Genomic DNA, 24515 nt, shown 5'->3' with positions numbered 1-24515 from the left:
ATCGCACGATATGACTGTTGTTTGTCGTCATTAGGTAGGTGGTCATTTGACCCAGATAGTTTGGTTTGACATACTTGTCATTAAACCGACATAGCCTACTAAAATGTTTCTTTGCAAACCAAAAATATTGAAGTGCAGGCCTAAATATTCTCCTACGTGTTGCTCTTCATCACTGCCAGAAAGAAATGTCGGGTGTTTCATGAATGTTTGCTTAAATGACAAACAGTGTGCACATTTGTCCAGAAACATGAGGCGACTCAACTTGCCACACTCGCCCCTGATCCAAACCGTTTCTCAGTTTCACATCTTCTCCTCTGTTTTTCTGTGGTTAGCTGTTGATAAGTTGCTAACTGGTGCTTGCAGACTACACTGATGACGGTTAACTTAGTAGGGGTTGTTTGCGTTAGCTTATTCACTAGAAATCATCTGAGTGAGTGTTCATCCGTGAAGTAAACTCGCGAGCTATCCCCAGCAGCAGAGACGTCGGAGGCATCTGCAAAAGGATTAGACCGTGATGTCGTCGTCATTCGGAAGTACCGCTGTCTGCTTCACAGACACGCCCACGTATGTGGTGAAGTCATTAACGGATCATTAACAGTTATACTTCAGACTGGCAGGTGATTAATTTCCAACCCTGGTGTCAATAAAAATAGTGAGACGTGTGTAGCCCAATGTAACTGAGTAGAAGTACATATTTTTAATTGCAAATTTACTCGAGTAAGACTAAAAGTATTCTACAAAACAAGCACTCTTAGAAGTACCATTTTTTTGAAAAAATTACCCAAGTACATGTAACGGAGTAAATGTAACGCGTTACTACCTACCACTGCTGATATGTTTTTTTGCAAAATATGTTTAATTACCTTGTAAAAAATCCTCCTAAGGCATCTCCTCCGTCTGCCTCATTAAAAATGTATGAATCTGCATAGGCCCCGCCCACTCCACTTCCAATCAGCCCCTCCATAGCGAAAACAAAACACGTCTCTGCCATCGTTTAGCGGCAACATGTTGAAACTTAGCTCGCTTGCAATGTAGTAATTAGCAGTAGTAACGTTAATGTTAGTGGTCAGTAGTTTGCAAAAAATGACGATGACGGTCACAGCTGGCTCGCGCATCGCCAAAGTGGTTGCCATAGGTTACACATAATGATATGCATAGCGTTACCCCGTCCATTAACGGGATTGTCTCCTTAGTTTTGTGACGTCTCAAACCTGCCAATCTGAAAACGTGTTGTTCAGCCTGTCCTTGGTACACTGCAGTTTAAAAGCAGACAGGCCCAGCCATGGAGATGACTGCTGATGTTGTCCCTGTTATGTCTTGTAGCACATGAGAAACACCACATGGAGATGTTTACAAGGTTACACACTTGATTTTCACTGGAGGGGGTCTTTAATAGAAGATTGATAATAAAATAGTGGAACATGTATAATAAATAAAAAAAGAAAATTCATGAATGAGTCGGATCTGGACCGTAGTTCTGGGCAGAACACCCTGACTCACAGGGCCAAAAACAAAAGGTGCTATTCTTTCAAAGTGCTGACTCATCGCAGTGTGTCCTACAATAGAGAGCTACTGTGGCGTGACACAGTATGTCACTGACCCTAAAAGACTGCTGTTTCCTTTTATAGACTTTCCCATTTTAGGTGAGATCGATAGGGTGCACCCACACTTAATTCAGCTGAGTTTTAGCTGCCTTCTTTTCACACCAATTTACACTCTCTGTTTAAAAGAGAACCTAAGTTCTGTCATATTTTTTGCGAGTTTCAGTGCAAGGAAATATCGGGAGAGAAAGATGGGGTGTGCAACCTGTGACATCATATTTACATGCAGTGCACCGTAAACTGTTGGCTCGTCACACTTTTCTATATATCTGAGCAGTTCATAGAAATAACAGGGACATGTGTGTGTATGTGTGTGAGTGTGTAAGAGAACATAACAAGCTCCGTTTGTCAGTATCATACGAGCTTGTTTCACCTCGCAACTTATTTATTAAATATTTCACCAGGAGCCAATTTCCTGTAAAGTGTCATTACAGTGTTTCTGCACACACGCGTGCCTCCAAAGTGCCACAATTAATTGGACTTCATTTCCGGGAGATAATTTCCGACTGTTAGGCAGGCTGTAAAAGCACATCACCATGCACATAATTACATAGGAAGGCAGGAGCAGCCTGCAGAATTTATCTTCCACCCCAAATATGAGACGCTGGTGAGCGCTTCAGCCTTTGAAGAGGCGTTTATGTCTGCTCTCTAAATGAGCACGCAGCGTCGCATCACTGAGACGCAGCTTCATTTCGGTGTAAACTCACTGAGTCAGGGCTCCGGTGTCTCTAAATATTTAGCCAATGACAAAGATGCTTTAATTAGTAACATGAAGCTAATCTGCAAATAGAATAAAATAATGAATAAAACAGAATAGCAAACAATCTACATGAATTAACTCTAAATGAACTGTGTGTGCTGTGCCAGGGCTCCAGCTGTCTCATGTAGCTCAAAGTAGAAACCTGTCTTGTCTAATTGAGCTCCCCTCTGCCACAGTTATCATTCTGCCTATTATGCAGGGATATGTAAAAAGCTGAAAAGCAGATAGATTCTCTCTACAGTAGTTGGCTCCGAAGTGAAATCACCTCTGCACCGCAAGCTTTGAAATGTTCAATACTAAAAGACAAGATGTGGAGGACGGGGGGGGCGCCAAGTGAGGCAGCAGGGGGCTTTTGTTAAAGGTCTTTGCAGTCAGAGTTTGTGGAAAACTGGAAGAGAAGAGCGAGATGAGAGCAGGAGTGTTGACTTAAAAAGGAAATTAAATGATTCGTGGCAGTCTATGAGGTGGATGAAGCGCTGGTAGGTTGTTAACATGGAAAAATCTGCTCTGTCTGTGCGTGCGTGTGCGTGCCTGCAAGTCTGCGTGTGTATGTGTGTGCGACAGAAGGTTCCGGGGCTGCTGTGTGCAGTACCGGCTGGCAGGGTGGCTGTCAGAATGGCCCTGTTTCCTGTGTCAGCTCTAAAATAGGTCCAAACACAGCAGAGATGCACGACACACTCGGGCTATTTACAGCACTCACACAGTGTGTGTGCAGGATGCTGCCAAGAGTATGGAAGCAGACGCGTTCTGCGTTGTGCTGTATCTGCTCACGGACTGAAGAAAAGACATATTCGGTTTGAAAAACACACAACATGACTGAGACAGAAAGAAAAATAGTCTTGAAATGTAAGACGCAGTGGGTTTTTATCCTTTTGAGGGATGTTTCACGCATCACACAGAAAATGTGTGTGTGTGACTCAGTGTGTGCGTGCCCTTGACCCCTCCATATGTAGTTGTTGGGAGTGTATCGTGTACGTAAAGGGCGCTGCGCCCTGCTTATGTCACTGCACCCACCTCCTGTTCACTGAAACATCGCCCTCTGAGTGTCCGTGACAACCAGCAACCTCCCAAATGACGCAGACGTGCTGCCACCCTGGCTCGTCTGGGCATGCTCAGTAAAGCTTTTCATCGCACAGATAGGTAAACAAACACTCTCCTCATAATTCTCATGTTAATTAATACATGTGTGCCTGTTTGGTACATTGTTTTTTTAACCACGCACACACCAGTGTCATTAAACTTGAACCCTCTTCTCTTGGAAAGCGCCACTTCCTTATGTGTTTTCTCTCTTCTTTCTTTCTTATCATGTTTTATCTCTTCCACAAACACACGCATGCTGATGGCAGCACTTTGGAGCCCTGTGTGAAAAACACTAGCAGGCCTCTGGCTCACACTAACAAACGCACTGAAACCAGCCTACCTTACGCACTGTGTCATTACCCAACACACACACTCACTCATCCATAACTGCCGCTGACCGTTTCCTGCCACATGTGTTTATGTAAAGCAGCAGAAAGTCTGTAGTCAGTTGTCACCTCACACCAACAACCAAGAACGGTGTTAACAGTTTGACCTCAACAATTCCACTTCAGACTGCACATGAGGAACTGAGCGAGTATCTCGAGTGAGATCTTTCAATCTCAAGAGGATTCTCAGTTTATCAGCCGCTGTTAAAGCATCGCTCTAATGTTGGAAACCAGAGGGAGGTAACCTGTTTAAAACGCACTGTAGGCTCAAGTCAGATAGTCAAAGGCACACATTTGACGGTTTCTTCTCGCCACTCTGTTTTGCAAAAGGTCTGCCCCCGCTGTTCCCATGACATTATCGACTCAATCCACATCAAACGTATTAAGATAATCACAAGACGCCTCGCTCACCTGTCTTTTGTTAGCGGTGTTTGTTATTGCAAGCCCACTACCTCAATGTTTTATCTGCTGCTATTTTTAGTTTTGCAAGTAACTCCCATAAACGGAGACAGCATAACATTAAGTTTCAGTCCGTGGTGTTTTGCTTTGTTGCTCGCCCACACTTTCTCAAGTGTTCGCTCCCTCTCCCTCTATCTCTCTCAATGTCGTAGTGTTTTTTAAATCAAATTTTCCATCGCGAGTTTCAGTTAGGAAGCCGAACACTTAACGATTATTTCTCGGATGAGGTGAGCAAAAGAGTTGCAGAAGAGTTCTTGAGCAAGCATGCTGCACTGTATGGCGAAATGTACGTGCAAACAGACAAGACAAATAGGAAGCAGACTTGCAGAAATACAATGGGAATTTAAGATGTGTCTATACAGTGATATAACGGCCTGTGTGTGCATGTGTCTGTGTGAGCACATGCATCTATAAGCGTCTGTGCAGGAGCGAGAGCCGCCAGTGGAAGGAGCAGAGTGGACAGGAAGTGGCTATACGGTAGCAGCTATCAGTGTACACTGTGTCAGTTTTCAGTCATGAGGGCCTCTCATGCATTCTGGTTGGGAAAAAGGAGGAGGAGGAGAAGGAGGCGGAGGAGGAGGAGGCTTATCTGGAAGCTGATAAGACAGCTCAGGCCTTTCTCAAATTATACCGAAATTATTTTAATTGCTAGTGAGAGCAGCAGAGCTTTGAATTTTATCTCCCTGTTCCTCTTTGCCCGCATCAATTTCTTTTGTCTCCCAACATCCCGCCCCTTATTTCCCCTCCTCATCTTCCCCTCCTTACTCACTCCACCCTTCTGTCTGTCAAGTTTGCCCCTAAATATCCGTTCATACACATGCAACTGTCAGCCTCCATACCAGGCTGCTGGTAAGTGAGTGTGAGTGCTTGTTTCTGCCTGTTTTTGTGTGTGCCGGTGTGTGCTCAGAGCCTGTTAATACACAGAGGTCATTGGGTCAGTGTTTAACACCCAGGCACTGTATGACCAGGCTTTGAACCAGAAAAGTGAACCAAGAAATCTCGCCTTAGCTGATTTCTGTGTCTCGTGTGCACTTGTGTGCTCCATGAACCAGAGAGCTGGGGTCAGATGCCTCCAGTGTCGGGCTTAAAGCTGCTTTGAATGGGCCAGCCTGTGCTCATCTTCTGTCTAATCTTCCTGCTCTGGTGAGTGTAGGGAGGAGGAGAAAAAATCCATAGTCTTTTCATCCTCCTGTGACCACTGTGCCTGTGAGACAGCAGCCGTGGGAATGGAGACGGATACAAGCAGCCCTGCCTCTGACCTCCCTCTACTCCAACACAAGGGTGGAGATAAACAGGGCCACAAGGATCGCTAACATCTTTCTTTCTCAGGCACACACAGGCGGACGCGCACACAATCTCATAGCGACACATACACACGGCGGCACAGACATCTCATTAAAGCAATAGTAGGTGAATGTTGCAACAGCAGTGTGCCACAGGGAGAGAGGTCTATTAGGGATACTATCAAGAGACGGAGGAAGGGAATGAGAGGCAGTGTACTCATCCGTGGATAGTTGTGGTATGGCGTGTTTGATGTCTAATTTTTGACCCACACATCAAACCAATAGACAATATTAAAACTTATGGCTGAAACATTATGATACTGTAGTGACACAAGAGGAAATAGAAGAACTCCTACTACAGCTAGGTGATAGTACAAGTGGTGATCCACAAAGAAGTGGTAACATGATGTATATTATCGCGCATTAGTAGCAGCTAAGCTAGCAGCCCCCTCACTGGATAGAGTCAGAGAAACACTGAATTCTGACCTGAAACAGCTTTATTAAGTGTTTTTACTGGTTTTAATTATCTGGTGAGTTTGTTTCAAAGAGGAGGAGGACTCTGCAGATAATTAGTTTTTTGTAAAAAACTTTGTAAATCCTAAAATAAATGAGCTAACTCCTAGAAACAAGCTGAGCTAATGTTAGCGGCTAGCAGCCCCCTCGCCTAATACAGTCAGAGGAACAGTGAATTCTAACCTGAAATAGCTTTATTAAGTGTTTTTACTGGTTTCAATTATCTGGTGAGTTTGTTTCAAAGAGGAGGAGGACTCTGCAGATAATTTGGCTTTTGTACAAGACTTTGTGAAAAATAAAATAAGCAAGCTAACTCCTAGAAACAAACTGAGCTAATGTTAGCGGCTAGCAGCCCCCCCAGACATGCTGTGTCCACAGGAGAGGGTCAAGGAGACACAATTTATAAGATAAAGCTGTTTTATTCTTTGTTATTACTGGTTTTGATTATTTTTAGTTAAAAATAAAAAGAATATGGCCTTAAAACTTGTGAAAGAGAACTTTATCACATGACCATAGAATATAGGCTATGCTAAAAGTTTAACCATAAGCCGCCTGGTTTGAGGCCTGCTTAATTATTCTAAATGCCAAACTTGCAGCATTATTAAATATTATTTTGTGTAACATATTCATAACAATCAATATACAAAAAGTTATCATGATTAGTTGCCATATCGCTTGGCCCTACCTCCTACGATAAATATCTATTACACAAAGCGTGAATGTGTGTGTTGCTCTGGTGTGTGCATGTCCCAAAGTGAGACAGACAACAGAAACACGCAGCCTGACAGAGAGCGTTCATCCTAAATTACTCTCCCCTCCTCTCCGTTTCCTGGGGATTTTGGAGTGATACTCCCCTCCTGCTCCCTCGCTCCCTCAGCTGTCACAACCCGTCACCGCAACTATTCCACTTCAGCCGCGGGGACGGAGGGGAGAGCTTTGTCCCACTCCATCACCCTCCTTCCACTTCCCTCCCTCTAATGGTAGCTGTGGCATACTGGGTTGAGAATGCATTAACTTATATCCTCTCTTCCTCATCACCATGACCTATTACGGTTTGAGGACACAACAGGAAGCTAATGATGCTCAAGTTTTGTCTAACAAGAGCAGGATTTTAATTTGGAAAGCAAACACAGAGCCTTTTCTTTGGTCATGGCTTGTGTCCATAGAGATGCGTGAGTCTTATTATGGTCTGTCAGGGGTCATTACTGTAATCCAAGCAGACAGAAGTTTATACTGAGAGAAGTGCGCCATAGTATTCTCTTTCTGTTTGTGTCTCTTTTTTTTTGTATCTATATGCAGCCGCTTCCGATAATGTCATCCTACACTGCTCTCCGCTGCTCGCAACCAGAGACCATCAGCTGTGAACTCATCGCTCTCCTTTTAATGGCCAGGTCGCAGAGAGGGAGAGAAAGCTACGAGGGTTGCAAAGCAGCAGAGGTTTTGACTAAGTGTGTGTGAGAGAGAGAAAAGACTCAGTTCTGAGAAAAAAAGCCAGAAAAGCAGGACTCTTAATTTCTGTTTTTGTCCCTGCCACAACATTCTTTCCCAGGGGTCACACACCCTCCCACGCCAACAAAGACACGACAGTGAGGTGACCAACTGAGTTCACAGCTTGGTCTGGCCTGGCGTGCCTGTGTCACAGAGTTCCCTCACGACACATGACCATTAACTGCCTCCTCAGTACAGTAGTGACATGCAGAAGTGTGCCGCTCCTCAGCCCACAGCCCCTCCCCCGTCAGGTCTCTGAGGCCATGTACTCTCCGAGGGTGACACTACCCAAAGTCTGTAATTATAAGACGCAGAGAGCATTCCTCGGCCTGGTTAGCCAGAACTATGAGAGAGAGGGACAAATATTTACTCCCCCGCCCCCACCCGCTCCCTCTGTTCCTCCTCCTTTAACGCACCCCCACCCCAATAATTTAACAGTAAGAGCAACTCAGCCTTGTAAACACAATAGTTATGTCTGCGCTCACAGAGCCATGAAGCAGACATACAGGCTCCACTACCCCTGCAGCTACTAACACTCTCCTCTCCTCTCCTCTCCTCTCCTCTCCTCTCCACAAAGCCAAAGTTTGGATGTCTTGACATTCAGCTTTCAGAGTGTTTTATTAATTTAAAGATTCGATGAGGAATGACAGAAACTCAATGGGATATTTACAGCTGTGTACATTTTGTATCCGTGCTGGGCTTTAATTTGTCTTTGCAGCAGGACACAATGTCTTTCTGGAAGGTCTAGAAGAGAGAAAAAAAGAAGTCTTTCGAGCCATAACTTTGTTTTCATCTTGCTTTTATCATATCTTATAACCAATGCTACTACCAACCACACTACTTCCTACTGCAGATCTGTCAGACTTCTCTTTATAAAGGCTTTCTTTCTGACATAAACTTACTAAAGGTATCTACATTTTACAGCAACAACTAGAGGTCAAAGGTCAATACTTTCACTTTCACTGTGCAGCTATTGCATGCAGCAAGAGACCTCCCTTTTCTTAAGTTTTTGCACATGAAAAACTATCGCTATAAAAAGCTATATTTTACAGCTTTGAAGCATTTTCTTGGACAGTGCTTTGATGCTGAAATCAATAAATTAGCAAGGTGTCAGGAATAAACCAGCAAAAGAAGGATGTAATACTGTAAACTAGATAAATGTATCTAAGTTTTGGACCTAAAGGTCAAAGTTCAATACGTTTAATTTCACTCTACAGCTTTTGCAGGCAGCGAGAGACCTTCTTTTTTCTTATGATTATGCAAATAAAAAATAATATCTATATAAAAGCTATACTTTACAGTCTTATAGTAAGCATGTTCTTGGACGGTCCTATGATGCTGAAATCATTAAATGACCAAAGTTGTCAGGAAGGAAGTAATAATACAATCTATGTGTTTATCAGTGTGATAGCATTGTTTTAACTGCCCGAGCTGAGGGTAACAGAGCACGGACCACATAGCTGAGAACGTGTGTATGCGTCTCTCACATAATGGGCTTTAATTTGTCTTTGCAACAAGACACAATGTCTTAAGGTGTGGAAGAGGAAAAATAAAAACTATTTAGAGCTAGAGCTATTAGAACAGTTTTCACCTTTCTTTAAAAGTGTCTCCTCTTTCTGAAGTCATATTAAACTGTTGTGCATTAAGCCACCGGAGGCTTCGCTCGGGTAATCTATTACCTGCCAAATTTTTTCAAACCAAAATAAGGTAGGGTGCACAATTGACGTTGGGTTGCAATAACAATGAAAAGAAACTTACTATAAACTAAACTAACTAAAGGTCAAAGGTCGATACTTTCACTTTCACTCTACAGCTATTGCAGGCAGCAATAGCCTCTTTTCTTAAGTTTGAGCACATGGAAAACGTTAGCTATAAGAAAACTAGGAAAGTCCTATGAAGCTGAAATCAATAAATCAGCAAGGCGTCAGGAATAAACCGGCAAAGGAAGGAAGTAATAATATAATCAGTGTGTTTATCAGTGTGATACCAAATACTGTTTTAAGTGAGGGCAACACAGAGCACGGACCACACGACTGAGAACATGTGTGTGTCACACATGTATTAATAGGAGACTCCTGCAGACTGTTGGTCCTCACACTTGTGAGGTGGTATCTCGGGCTTTAATGTCTGTGTCTGTGAATGCATTACGGTGATCTTGTTTTAATAGATATCCTAATTCATTTACAATTAAACGCATTATTTAGATAACAACACAGTTGGTGCGAGCCTTCCCGTCCAACGGTCAGAAAATGAGAGAAACTTATGCTATTTGTGTTTGATGTTAACGGGCTAGCACAATGCATTAAGCCTGGAATGTAAGTAATGTGCACTTAGACATGGAGCCCGAGCCACACTGAGCGGACAGCAGCGTTTAATGTGCAGCAATAACTCTGTGCTGCTGCTGCTGCTGCTGCTGCTTCTCATTGCCTCTCTTTTGCCCTGCATCGTCTCTATCTCTCTGCCCGTTGTCACTCTCTGTATTCATTTCTTAAATGGTGCACTGGTGTGAAAGATGAAAGATGAGAGAGGACACTGCAGGTCTCTTCAGAGCTATTTACTTTGTGCCGCTCCGTCTCCCTCCGGCCCTGTTTGTCTGAGTGAAGCAGGGTACTTAAAATACTCCAGAAACATTTGATATCATGCAGCCATACTGGACTTCTTTTATTCCTGCTTTTTCAACAAATCTGCTGTGATTCAGGAGGCGAGCTGAACTCTATCAGTATGAATGCAGGCCGGGCCTCCGCAGAGGACCCGCTATCCTGTGTGAATGACTGCGAGAGCCGCTGTATGGCAGGATGAAGTGTGTTCATTTCCTTATTTATTGACTCACTTGCTTTTCTCTGAGTGTTTGAAATTAATAACAGCCAGCAGAAATCAGACAGAGGGATGAAAATCAGCACTTTCCCTGCAGTGAAGCCATTCATCAAGCTAACGAGGAGGAGAATAGGAGGGGAGGAGGAGGAGGAGGGAAAGGGGAAAAGTGACGTTTGGAGAGGAGGCAGAGAGCGGGAGGGAAGCAGGTGCAGCGTGAGGCGGAGGGGGGAGGACGGAGGGAGGGAGGGAGGGAGGGAAAGTGACGTTGGGAACAGAGGCGAGGGGAAGGAAGCTAAGTCTGTTTGGGAGGAGGAGGAGGAGAGTCATTTGGAGGATAGCGGGGCAGACAGAAGAGGAGGAGCTGTGTGTCACTCTAAACAGAGCGGTAGAGATAGAAAGAAAGACAAGTTTGACATTGGAGTATAAATAGAGAGGGAGCAGAGGAACACAGCCGGTATCATCAGGACTGAGGGATTGGCACAGACATTTAAACAGAATGGAAACTAATTATGACGTGTCTTTACACGTTCTAGTCCATGCCTTTGCTAATTGCTAACGAGTGGATCCTGCAGCAGTCTCATCACATGTTGTCAAACACACGCTAAGTCCCGGCCCTCTGACGTCACAATCAGACACACAAGGTAGCCTTTGGTGTCTCGTACAGACACCTAAAGTCAGATGTTTCATAGATGCACATGATAATGTCTCTTTGTCCTGTTTTCTAACACTTGGCTAACGTCAAACAGTCTGGATAGGTTTCGACAAAAACAGTAACACAGTTATGATCAGGGACATCACCATGGGGTCGGTATAAAACATAACTTTCACACTGTTTCACATGGGACTCGATCCTGATCTTTTGCGTGAAGGTCCTGTGTTGTTTGGTCCATCCAATTCCCCCCCAACCTCTGCTGTAAACAGACCTCCTCCATCTTATACCATGTCAGTCTCTCTAAGTGTCTTACTATGCCGCAGAAGGGTTTACATACTTCGAGCGTCTGCATGCGAGGCTGAGGGCCGCGACAAAGCGTCGGTATTTGACATCTTAGGAATAAGGAACAGGCGTCTTGTGTACGCATTTACCAGCTCCTTTAGGCCTCTACAAACAGTCCGCAACTATCTGCTCATGACAACAGCGATATTGCTTCATGACGATGGCGACTGATACAATAAAGAGCTCTGGTTCACTGTCCTTCCCCCTTGCGATAGGCCTGCTCCCATGCCGCTCCGCCTTCCCACCCGAACAGTCCACCAGAGACCCAACAGTATCTCACACTTGAAGCAGGGCTGACTAAGCACTTACCGCTGAGCCTCTCTTCTCAGAGCGCGAGAGGAGCGCCATGCTGAGAACTCTGCCACAGGAAAATAATTAGCAAAGTGGAGCTCTGCCCAAACACACTGGGCTAAATCTAGAAGCACTTCACAGACAAACGCAGCCATAAATCTTCCCCTCTATTTATTTGCTTCTTTCTTTCTTTGCAAGGAAATAATCGTTCTTACAATCAGGAGGGAAAGTTAAGCTACTTATTTAAGCTTCGTGATCATGCTTGCACATTTGATGTCATTATTTTAGTGCTAATGCAGAGAAATGTAGGATAACACCGCTAACTGTAGCTACCAGCTGCTCTGCGCTGTGTCCTCAGTCAGTTCAAGCTGGCAAACTCACGCTTGCTGTCCGTCTCACTGTACATGGATGTCTGTATTTTTAACTTTAAAGTTAGACCACAGTGTCTTTGGTCACCCAGGCTAAATATAGTCACCTCCTTCTGAGCAGTCTCCAGTTTCTCACTCCTTTCCGAGAGGCAGGTGGAGCAGAGAGGAGAGGGAGGAGGAGGAGGAGGAGGAGGAGGGAGAACACCCAGTCTTGAATAAATCATCCCCCTGACTTTTGACCCATATGAAGCAGGAGGTTGTTTTTGTACTTCTTCACCCCTCTCCGCCCCCCCCTCTCTCTGTGGCCTCCTGCAACCCCCCCTCTATCTCATTCATTTTCTCCTCCACATGACAGGTCAATCTGGATCGATTTCATCTGCCCTCGACGACTGAGCCCAACATCCTGGCACCCAGAAATAGAGCTCCCTGTGATAGAGGAGCCTCCGACCAACCGTCACTGTTAGAACGCAGCTCCGCGGAGGGCTGAGCGAGAGAGCGGATGTGGGTGCAAGAACTATTTAGAAGACGTTCTCAGGAGGTAATTGACTGCAGAGATAAACTGCGCTGATATAAGGAAGTAAAAGGCACTTGTGAAGATGGGAAACGGATCATTGTGACGAGATGTGGTGTGTGGGTGACACCGTCTCAGCAGGTTTCACCCTAACCAACTTGCCTTAAATGTTGGGTGGCCTTGCCTACCTGTTACAGTATGCTGATGAGAACCCAAACACATACAAAACCTCAGAAACACACACGCCTGCTTCCCCAATCTATATATACACACCCAGCTCTCTTTCTCACACTTACAGTGCACATACACACACCTGGTGTTTTATCTTTGTCAGCATATTCTGGGTCCTTCAGCTCCCTGCTGGGCTCTGAACTCCTGTGTGTCTTTGCGTGGCGAACCCCTGAGGTGCGCCTGCCTTCACAACACACACACACACATTCCAGTCGCAGGTGAGACACATCGGCAGTCTCATACCTGCGTTAACCTCTCTTTATCTCCTCGCCAGCTCAGCTCCTCACAGTGTAAATACATTTGTGCCTGGAAAAGGCTTTTTCTCCTGCATTGGCGGGGTACAGGCGCACAACACAGCGTCCTGGTGTGCAGGCAGTCCTGGCCGGAGTCAGGACACTCTTTCCCCAGGCAAGGACACCGAGACCTGGCTCTCCGTCTCCATCACTCAGCCTGTCCTCCTGGAGCTACGTGGCCAGACTGCTCATCGCCCCCCCCTCACCCCCCCTCCTCATATGCATGGATTTGCATAAAACAAAGACAAGGCTCTGCCTGGTAGAAACCGCTAAGAACAGGATCGACCAGAGCAGACCACACCGCGCAGCACACAGCGCCTCTAAGCCCGGCTGGCAGGCTGTCAGAGCCAAGCATCAGTGCGGCGCAGCGGCACGGCGAGGGGAACGGAGATTTACGAGGCTGACTAAGATAGACACCCTCATGGTTTTCCACTTTCATTCGTTTAACATCCGTTCTTGGCATTGTTTATATTCCGCACCCCTCAGCGTGGAGCAGAGGGCACCTAATTCACAGTGATGACGTGGGAGGAGAATCAGAGCACTTAAAACACTTCATCTAAAGATGATTTGTCCTTGTCTTCCCTGATGGCTTTTGTCCTGCTTCCCCTCCTGAAGTTAAGTGGAGCTGGAGAAAGGCCAGCGGCTGATCCCACTCCCCACTTAGACACAATCAAGTAAATAACAGTGGATACAAATACAGGGACGCACAATCACAGACTACACACACACACATGCATACAGTCAGCTTAAACTGGTGAAAAATTACAGGACCAACTTATACACATTGCACGCATACTCATCCGTCTCTCTGAATTGATTTCAAGACTAGATCCGTATTTTTCACTCTGCCTCTTTCCTGCTTTCGCCTTTTTCACACCCAATCAGAACATGCACTTTACATTTGAATGTAACACAGCTTCTTGTGCTGTTAATCCAGAGTGACTGAAAACTAAATATCTATGTTGTGTGTGTGTGTTTTATCTTCATGCATGTGCAGAAACTCACCATTTGGGCGATAGTGGGAGATGTGATGGAGATATAGTCGGCATAAAGAAGCCGTTTGCTCTTCAGCATGTAGGAATTGACAAACTACAGTGCATTATGTATCCATTATGGAAGCCTGCAGCAGCTATAACACTCTCACTGTTATATGTGGTGACTGTATCCACTCTCTATTTAATACAAGAGTCTATTATTAATGAATAATTAAGGTGAAAATAGAAACAACACAACCAGTAAGAGGACTGTATATTATAATTATGTCTGACAGCTGTTTGATTGTTAGTATTTCCTGGACTTGTTTTACACATGTGACTTTGTTCTCTAAAATTAAAGGGCGAGAGAAAGAAGCGGAGCGAGATGAAGCAAGAAGAGAGTGTTTTACCTCAGAGAGCCGAGGGCACGCAGGAACGGGGCTGGGAATCACAGATGGAGGAATTTTCTCGACGACCTGGAAGAGCAGATAAGATTGAACAAAACACATAAGAAAAGATAAATGAATATCAAGGCAAATACACGCGCTGTGTTATTCTCCACCTCCTCTGTTTCTTTTATTGTGTGTGTCACTCTCTGCCATCCTGACACACACACTCTCACACACACACACACACACACACACACACACACACACACGGATGAGCACAAACAATCACAAAGAAACAAGGAGATTCATTCGGAGCGAGATTCACTCTCACCTTGTCTGTCTGCTGAAACACTACATGTATCATAGTAAGCGTTTGATGCGGAGGGAAATGTAAAAAATTTGCATGCAAATAGATTCCACAGGCAGAAGCCATGCATCAAAACAGTGTAACCACCAGAGACTAAACTTAAATATCTGAGCACACAGAGCGCCGGCGCACACAAAAGGCAAAATAGTTTTGTGCCGATGCATTACTCCTGCGTGTTTCATTAAACTACACGATTAATTGTTCTTAAAGGGAGCTCATTTATCATGCAGGCAAGTGATCAGAACCGAGTGGTAATGTGTGCCTTCCCTTCCACCTCCTGACACGTTCATAAACCCCCCCTCAAACATGACACAAAAGCAGCTCCATTTAGACTTCGTCATATTTTCTTGAAATGCTGCTGCGCAGGTAAAAGCATTAGCTTAGCTGTTAGCTCTCGGTGCGGTGATGTCATGCAGGGTCACCTTAGGATGCTTTATAAAATGACAGATGTTGAAGCACTATCCCCGAATTTTACATTCATCATTAGCTCTTCAAAAAAACAGGCCTACCAAGGACGTGTATCTACAAAGTGCAGAGAGCCTGCAGGAAAACAGCAGCAATGCAGCATGATGCCTCAGGAAAAAGTGTAAACGTTCATCAAACGGACAGATATCGTGCTTTTGAAGACTTGTTGTTGACACCATTTAGAACTTGTGTGATATTATTATTATTTTTTGGGCCTTTTATGCCTTTATTATAGAGAGAGGACAGTGGATAGTGTTGAGGGTGGGGGAAGGGGGGGTGAGGATGACAAGCGGCAGGGGGCCAAGGGTGGGGGTCGAGCCCGGGGGGCCACCGCAGTGAAAACTGTAGCCTCTGTGCACAGGCCGCCGATCTAGCCGCTGAGCTAAGCTGTGCTACTTATGTGATAATGTAAGATAAAAAGGCCTCTGCAGCAACGAAACCCGAAGAGCTGAATCAAGATTACCGTGGAAATGTGAAACTACATTTCACATCCTATAAAAGTTTGAAAATGTCTCATTTATGTTGTAAGGCAGACTTTATTTCTCCTGGGGTGTTGTCATTTGTTGTGCAGTTGAGTACACTGCAGGTAACAAAGAGAGAAACATAAGGAAAACAATACTCTCCAAGCAGAGGGACAAATAGGATGCTTAAAACTGATCGTTCGTCTCTGCGAATGTGTGAATCATCCTCCTCGTTCTGCAGCTTTTCATTTAAACAACAACAACCTGCTTACAAGGTAAACTGCAGGAATAAAAGTTGAAATGCCAACAAGAACATTTATGAAATCAAACCTGCTTTTGATCACGTATCTGCGTTCATTTATTCTAAGCACCTCTTCTATCTTCTTTTTAACTTCTTCTCCCCCTCTTGTGCAGAGGCGCTGCTGAGGGATGGCGCTGCATTCATTTAAGTCACAAGGCTCTAGGTTTGGGTCCATTTACAGACATATAAAATTACCCCAGCAAGTCCCGACCACCTCATTACCAACATAACCTGCAGCCAGTCTTTCAAGGACAACTCTCTAATGACACGGCGCGTATCCGCTCTGTGTCTATTTGAAGCACGCTGTGACTCTCTGCCACCGAGAACCAAGGAAACGTATAGAAAGAGCGGAGCGTTCTCTGATAAAATAAGCTGCTTAATTGATCCCTGATGTCTGTTTCAGTGTGCAGCACTGAGAGTTTCTGTACTGAAGCGCTCATGTAAAGTGAGAGGAGGATTTTTTTTGTGTCTGTGAGTCTGGACGGAGCATTCACAGACGTGGATGCCACCTGGTTGTGCAGAGACACCTGACTACTGTTACTGTTCTCTGCCTGCTCATCCAGTGTGTCCTCTGTGTGCAGAGCTGTGTTTCAGAGGCGAACACATACATTATCAAAAGTTTTGTGAGAAAAATAATCTTATAGGATCCTTACTTTATCCACTAAAATTTAATGACAGTATTTGATGCATCATTTTCTTTGTTTGTTAAGTTTTTGAGGCAGCGGTGGCTTCGTGTAGAGCGTGCAACAATACCTGTGTGTGTATATGTGAGGCTTTACCTTTTGCAACAATTAAAAAGACTGTAATGAGGTTGACTTGCAGGACGTTTCTTTATAATGTGCACGGATTGTTAAAAAATGTTACACCAACCAGGATCTCAACTTTCTAAGACGTTTAGAAGGACATCATTGGTTTTATTTATAAGAGCAGATGTGATTTAAATCCTTTTGGCTTCGTTGCTCAATGACAGAGATGACATTTAATATTCAACAGAAGTTCTACCTTTTTTTTCTTCCTCCAATGAAGTGTAAACTGAAGACTGGTAGTGGTTTAGTGGAGATTAAATAGGACTGGTTGTGTTTCCGCAGCACCCGCAATACAAGTGAGTAAAAAAAACTACTGCTGTCTGTCATCATCATGGGTGCTACGAACACTACCGCACACTGTCCATTATACTACTGTGATTAGTAAAACCACGGCAAATCTGAAGGCCTTATTTTTATCATACTTGTTTCTACTTGACAGTGACTCTGTGGCTTTTACTCTTCACTTACATGGGATGAAAAAAATGTTAGGGCAGCATGAAAGTAAACCAGGCTGAAGCCGAGCGCTGTCTGCTCTGTTCTACACATCTTAAGGTCATACTTTAAATGCTTTATACACCTTTTTTCATTTTACTAGAACACCTAAAAATAGTTTTACACCCAAAAAAAGAACAAGAAACATGTCCACTAAAAGTTATTTTTATAGTAAAGTAATTAGAATGGCTAAAATCCCCTGAAACATACTTCTATAACAAATCAAAGTAAGCTGTGAGAGCTCTCTCAGACAGCGGTGAAATGCAGGAAATGGGCATAACAAAAGCAGCAGTGAGTAGTGTTGAATTTACTGTGTAGTGTACCATGTCGGATGTGCATGTACATCTTATTCAGAGGGTTCTGGGCAGAGGAAATGAGCGTGAGCTCCCCAGGGCAGGGATTACTCTAATGACTTTGAGAGCAGCCTTGTGCGCTCTAACTTCTGACCTCTGCTCATCCTCTCCTCCAAAAGACGACAACACACACACACACGCGCAGGCACATGCACAGACACATTTACACATGCAGGCACACATATTATCTACACAGGCACTAATCGACCTCTCACACCGGGTGCTGCGAGTTAAGAGATGCAGAATCACACACAAACAGTTCCTCCTCCGGCTGCATGTGAAGCCTGTGAGAAGTCAGACGCCCGTCCAGCTCTTATTTTGGGTCTGTCAACTGGGGGTGCCGATACTTGAGTGAGCGTCATGCTGCATCTTACGCTGTCAGCCCGCATAGCGCCAGCGTTCCACATGAGTGCATCATTGGAAAATCGATAGATTTATCACTTACATAACCATTGCGCACTGGTGCCATAGATATAACGGGAAACATCTTTTGCAAATTAGATCTGTCTTCACGCAAATGTCATTTAGCTTGTAGACTGAAGTATGTGAGTCTGATAAACGCCCGAATACAGAGGAAGACAAGGAACACCATGCTGTGACAGAAGAGGCTGAGCCAGGGCCTTATAATATCTGTGTGTTTATGCTCATAGGCTGCAGTGTGTGTTTTCATTTCCAGGCAGTGTATGGTGTGTTTTTAGTTCAAGTGCATGGACATTATAAGGACTAGCTGGTCTGTCCCAGTAAGGAAACAATCAAAATAAACAAGCCGAGGAGTCAAACAGGGCAGCTTTAAACTAAAAACTAATTGTCATTTTTTACATGCCACCCCGAACACATCAAAAAACCAACCACACAAACACTCAGCCTTTAGACGAGCGGAGCCCGGCTCCTAAAAGGAGAAGAAAAATGTTCCCTCTTTGAAACGGCAAGTGAAACATTTTCTTTAAAGGGGGCAAAGCAAACAATTATCCTCCCTGGAGTGATTCAATACATTGCTGTGGTTAATGTGAAATATCAAAATAAAGCAGCGCCACTGCTTAGATCAAATCAAGGTAATTAGATAAATTGAGGAAGAAGGAGAGCGGCTGGGCTGTAAATTGCATGGTGTGTGCATGCTAAGACCCAACACTGGCACAGCTGCACGGAGCCGCACTCACGATTTATCATCTCTACATCGCGGGAGCCAGCGGCCCACACCACTATTAATCATCTGCAAAATCATTTAATTCAGCCCGAGCCCGACTATTGTCTCAGTCTCTCCCCTCACTCTGGGCAAATCAGCCACCACAGCAGCACGAGCACCTCAGAGGAAATCACACCGAACAGGCCGGGACACAAGTGTTGGGTTAAAGCTTGCTGCTTTTTTTTTCTCCTCTCCCTTTTTTTTTTTGGCCGAGCTGTGCAGCACATCATCGCTGGCAGATGGTGCAGAAGATGGCTTTTTGTGAATTTAACACGTTTGTAATTTATACCGCAATAGTAAAGAAAACAGTTGATTACTCAGTGTAATGTTAAAGCTCTGACAGTGTGGTGATTTTTTATGAAAGGTGCCCTTTGAGTACATCCTCTGCTCACAGCTGAGTTGCAGAAAAGCTGACAGATCCAGACTGAAGCTGTCCTCAGAAACCTTCTTCAAAGTGTATTCTGGCACGTTGGACTTCCTGTTTCAACAAACAAATTGTTCTAGAACAACGCAACAAGATGCCCATGAGACCTTTTCTTGTCCCAGAACTTACAAAAGAACTTTTCCTCTTGTGTTTCAGACAAGTGGCCTTTTCAGTCAGAGCACCAGAGCAAAAGTAATGCAGAAAACGGCCAGAACGAGACGACTGAACACCGACTGTAATGTAAGATTTGGAACAGCAGCGCTGAGCCACTCTGCCCACCGCAGCTCTGACTTACATTGGCACCTTCTCCGGCACCCACTCGCATGCCTGACATGACTGTGCCCTCTCTGCACCTCCTCTCTGAGAGCACCATCGCTCCAGGCCGACATGCAAGGCCCACTGACAAACAGGATAACGCAGGGTGAAATGGGGGAAAGCAGAACGATGACAGGCTAATGACAGAGAGCACACAGTGTCCGAGAAACACAGATGCAAACAACGGGCACACTGCACGTACAGATCAGGAAGACAGCAGTGTGAAAGAGAAGCAAGCGGAGGGTGCAGATATAGAACAAGCACAGAGAGATGATTTCCTTACATGTCATTCAAGGAAAAACACACACACACACACACACTTTCACTTTCACACCTATCAAAGTTCACACACAAATGCACACTCAGACATAGATGGGCACACACACACACACACAAATTTCACAATTTCACAATAAAATCTAAAAGATGTAATTATATAAATCATGTTGGGCTCCCATAATCACAAATGAGGATGTAATTCATGCACCAGGAAATGTTAAATAGATAAACAACAAACTGACAAATGATACTGATGATTTGATTAATAAGAAAATGAAGAATGGAAATGGAGTTAGAAAAATGAAATAACTAAGGCAACAAATACGAGTTCAGTCTGGGTTTAACTTTTTGGATGATTAAAAATATATTCAGTTAATTTGTGTGTACTGGAGAAAACAAAATCTAAAACCTGTATGAAACAATAGCGAGTGTAAAACCATATCACATTTAAATGTAGGCCAGTGCATGCGTTAATCTTTGCTTGTGGTTTAATCTACTCATCTGTCACACCGGACTTGAATCTCCACCTTTAAACATGAAGCTCTGAAGCGTCAAAGTGGAAAAAGCGTCTAAACCTGACTGGCTGTATTTTGTTTTCTCTATCGGTTTCGTAAATGTGTGCATAACTTTATGAGGAAAAAAAAAGATATGCCTGCTGCGTTCAGGGTGGCCCGTTATTAATTTAACGTTAGCGGAAATGACATTAAAAAGAACGACAGCAGCGAATATAAACAGTGTTTGAATGTGGGTAGTGCAGGAGTCTGCATCATCATGATTCTGAATCACTGTCAGGACACGTGAAAAGAAAAGTGAGAAACGTATTGAAGACAATTACATACATTTATTGCATATCATTTAATTGTATGAAATGAAAAAAACGAGCACATATGAACATCACATATGGTTAGTGAGTGAAATAATTTTGCACAGCAAAATATATATAATATACTATATATAAGAAGGAAGATTAATTAACATATTCTCACGAGTTCTTGGCGAATGGTTCCCCCTCGTTTTGTACATGCAGGGTGTCAATCCCTGACGATCTAACAATGTCCAGACATTATTGATTATAATCATGTTATTGCTTCGCAGATATTGAGTTCGTTTAAGACAAAACAACAGTCTCTCCTGAACTGATAATAAAGTATCAAAATGTTACGAATAGTTCATAACTTCTTTATGATATTTAACTTTTCCTCAAGTCCCACGTGAATACAGGCGATGGTTTTTTTTTTAGTGCATCTCAGTCCAAAAGACGTCAACTCGTTGAAGACGCACCAAAAGCATGGCAATTTATTACTGACTCCGGCTGTGGGATTATGTTGTCCATATAAATACGTTTTTGAAATACAATATCCTGCAGAGCTGTCACACTTCTGTTTGAAGCACATGCTGCAAAAGCGCTGTTTATGCACTGCACAATACTGCTCTGTGTACAAACTGGAGCCGAGCCAATTTATCTTAACCCAAGTTAAAAAACACTTTGTGCAGCAATCTCATTATTAATAATCCTGCTAATTTATATGCTCCAACCTGTGGCACGTTATCTCTGGCAACTTAGATAATAAGACTTAAATTACGCTTTAAAATGGTTGTGAAATGCAGAGTGAAATATCTTTAAATAACAATATAAACTTCCAGGAAGGGGTTTTGTGATTTCCTTAAGTCTTTTTTTTTCTTTTCCCCGCCGATCCACGTCCAGCAGGAAAGCACAGCGCATTCACTGCAGCCTAATGACAGCCGATGGTGGTGCACTTGAACACAGCTGAAATGCACTTGTATAGATTACAAGGAGGGGGAGGGAAGTCCTGTCACTTTTTTGTTGCTGTCCCAAAAAAGTGAGGAGGCCATAAATGAAGTATGAATGCCATGCTGGAGTCATCCGACAGAAAAAGGGACATCTTCAAGCACAAAAAGAAAAAAAAAGAAACCATACATGTCCAGCATGCAGGGCAGTTCAATAACACATCTTTGTAAAAAACAATGAATAGTTTGTGATGAATAAAGTCTTTTGTTGCTCAACATAATAACAAGCAAACATGAGATGAGGTGGCGTCAAATGGCAGGCTCGCGGTCCTCCAAGTTTGGCAGACAAAAAAAGGGAAAAGTAATAAAAAAGACCAAAAACATATTGTCGATGGATGAATCTGTACACTGATTTCAAAGGAAAACGATAAAAAAAAGAGGCCAAGTTGATGAACTTTATACTCAGTGCGTGCATGCACACTGTATGCTACTGCGGCATAAAGTTGGATCAACTTTCAAAAATCATATTGTACTCAAACACTGCAAGTCTGATAAACAACGATGAAAAATGTCGACAAACAGGCTAAGCGTAATATACTGAGTAAGCAAAAAGTAGATGAAAGTTTGTCTCAATATGCTTCTCCAAAATTAAAAACACGGATGACAAAGCCTCCAAATCTACAAAAAAAAAAAAAAAAAAAAAAAGCCGCAGACATGAAATGTATAAAATGAAAAAAATCAAAAAGTTGACAGATAAGTTCTTGGTCTAGGCATGTGAGCCAAATAAAAAAAATAAAGTTTTATAATGAAAACTTTTTAAGCTGGGGTGAGTAACTCTGATATTTTCTTTTTTCGCGGTAATGTCGAGACTCACATGAAAAACTCCGGGGATGAAGGGTTGTTGTCGCTGCTGGATCCATTTTCTCTGAAGCCGTTGCTGATGAGCTTCTCATACTTTTCTTTGTACGCGTCCCTCTCCCGGACCAGCCTGGAGATCTCCTGCTTTAGGTGGTCGACCTGCTGAATGAGTTGCGTCTTCTCCCCCTCCAGGACGTGCCGCTGCTGGACCCGCTTGTACCGGCAGGACTGCGCGTAGCCTCTGTTCTTTAGGGTCCTCCTCTTCTGTTTCAACCGGATCACTTCTTCCTTGCTGACCCCCCGTAGCTGCCGGTTGAGTTCCCGCACGGACATGGTGACCAGCTGCTCGTCTGAAAACCGGTCATCCAGGCGCATGTGTGGGTGAATTGTCCCCGAGGTGCCGTTGGACTGGACGCCCTGTGCCTGGTGGTGGCCGCCGTTGTGGTGGTGATGGTGGTGGTGGTGGTGTTGCCCTCCGTTCTGAGCGGCTGCCGCAGCGATGACTGCCGACACCACCGCCGCGGCGGACCCCATCTCCTCCCCGGCCATGGTGCCTCCTGCTCCGGCTGCCCCAGCAAACTGCTGGCCCCTGGCATAGCCATCGAAGGACTGGAGCTGGTGACTGCTGTTGATCAGCGCCTCGACTGCGTCTTCGGGGCTGAAGCCCAGCGCCTCTGGATTCAACTGCTGTTGATAACCGGACATCCAGTAGAAATCCTCTATGTGTGTCTTCTGCTCGCTCCCCGAGCCCGGACTGGGCGCCGAGAAGCTTGGGGAAGGGGGCACCGAGCTGCACGGCGTGCTCATCGGGGTGGAAGACAAGGATCCCCCGGCGATAAGGCGACTGCACTGGCTGATGTTGCGATCGGGCTCCACCGGCTCCTTTTTCACTTCAAACTTCATCAGATCGAAGTCATTAACATATTCCATGGCCAGGGGACTGGTGGGCAGGTCGGAGTTGCTCATTGCCAGCTCTGATGCCATCCTCTTGCTGCTGACAGTCCTCCAAGCGGGGTGAAGCGCAGCTGTCACACTGGGTTGGTTGTGAAGAACGTGAGCCAGTTTGATTTTTAAGCGTTTGTCTTGAAAGTGAAAAATGAGCTTTTCAGCGTCCTTCTTGCAGGCTGAGAGGAGTTTTTCTTTGCAGAGTCTATTGCACAGACACAGCAGTGCCGCGCGCACGAGTAGCGGAGTCCTTTTTCAGCATGTGAATTCGGCGGTTTTGTATTTCAAACATTTAACACTTTACGGTTTCCTCATGAATGCATTGCGCACGCGGAGAGGGAGAGCAGCCGAAAGTAAGGGAGTGAATGCAGCCTCGCACGTTAGAAGCCGCTGACTGGTGGGGCGATTTTTTAGAAGGATCACACAGCAGATGAGTTTAAGAGCATTGTAGCTGCCCTGACGTCAGGCTGCAAATGCGAAATTGACTCGGACGAAGAGCCAATAGGGTCGCACACTGCGAGAGCTAATTAACATATTAGTAGCCCACAGAAACAAAACTTTTCGCAACTGTCAAAGGCCATCAGCTGACTGTCAGCTGGGACACCGACTCTTAACTCTTTGGCTGCTAAGACCGTCATTTTAATCTCTGTTTATTTAAAGAGCAACAATTTATTCAGGTTTATTTCATTTATTTACACTGTAGTGGAATGAAGAGAAGAGTGTGCATGCTGTACGTTCATTAACACGGGATTCATAATGCATTTAAAGAAAAGAGAGAAAACGGAGATAGATTTTTATTATATCTAAACTTGGGAAGTGTATCATAGTTTATTATTTTACGATAAAGAGAGTATATTGGGGCTTCTTCATTTTACATCTTATTTTATTGTTGCTGTTTTTAATGCAACATATTAAAAGTTGCTGTTTCCCACAGAAAAACATTTTAACTTATCAATGCCACTATCAAATAATTATTTTATTTCTAATAACATTAAAAATAACTACATAAAACATAAGAGCCGTATATTGACAGTGTTGAGTGTTGAGTTCAGGGACAGAAATATGAGAGGTGCATTGAGGAG

At 44.2% G+C, this 24515-nt stretch overlaps 1 protein-coding gene across 1 annotated transcript in view; it reads right to left on the bottom strand.

Moving 5' to 3' along the window:
* mafa (MAF bZIP transcription factor a) overlaps window positions 1-23631 on the bottom strand; it is a 76335-nt gene extending 52704 nt beyond the window's left edge. The window contains exons 1-2 of the mRNA XM_069659063.1: window positions 22505-23631; window positions 14457-14522 (exon numbers count right to left, since the gene is read on the bottom strand). Coding sequence (XP_069515164.1) covers window positions 14495-14522; window positions 22505-23472 — 996 coding nt within the window. The 5' untranslated portion in view covers window positions 23473-23631 and the 3' untranslated portion in view covers window positions 14457-14494. The remainder of the gene's footprint in view (window positions 1-14456; window positions 14523-22504) is intronic.
* Window positions 23632-24515: the final 884 nt, after the last annotated feature.

Source organism: Semicossyphus pulcher, unplaced genomic scaffold, assembly GCF_022749685.1.
Source record: "Semicossyphus pulcher isolate SPU_LCO1_2020_fin unplaced genomic scaffold, fSemPul1.0.p SCAF_1, whole genome shotgun sequence".
Classification (NCBI taxonomy): Eukaryota; Metazoa; Chordata; class Actinopteri; order Labriformes; family Labridae; genus Semicossyphus; species Semicossyphus pulcher.
Note: the sequence above shows the minus strand (reverse complement) of the source record. Positions and strands in the feature narration are given on the sequence as shown.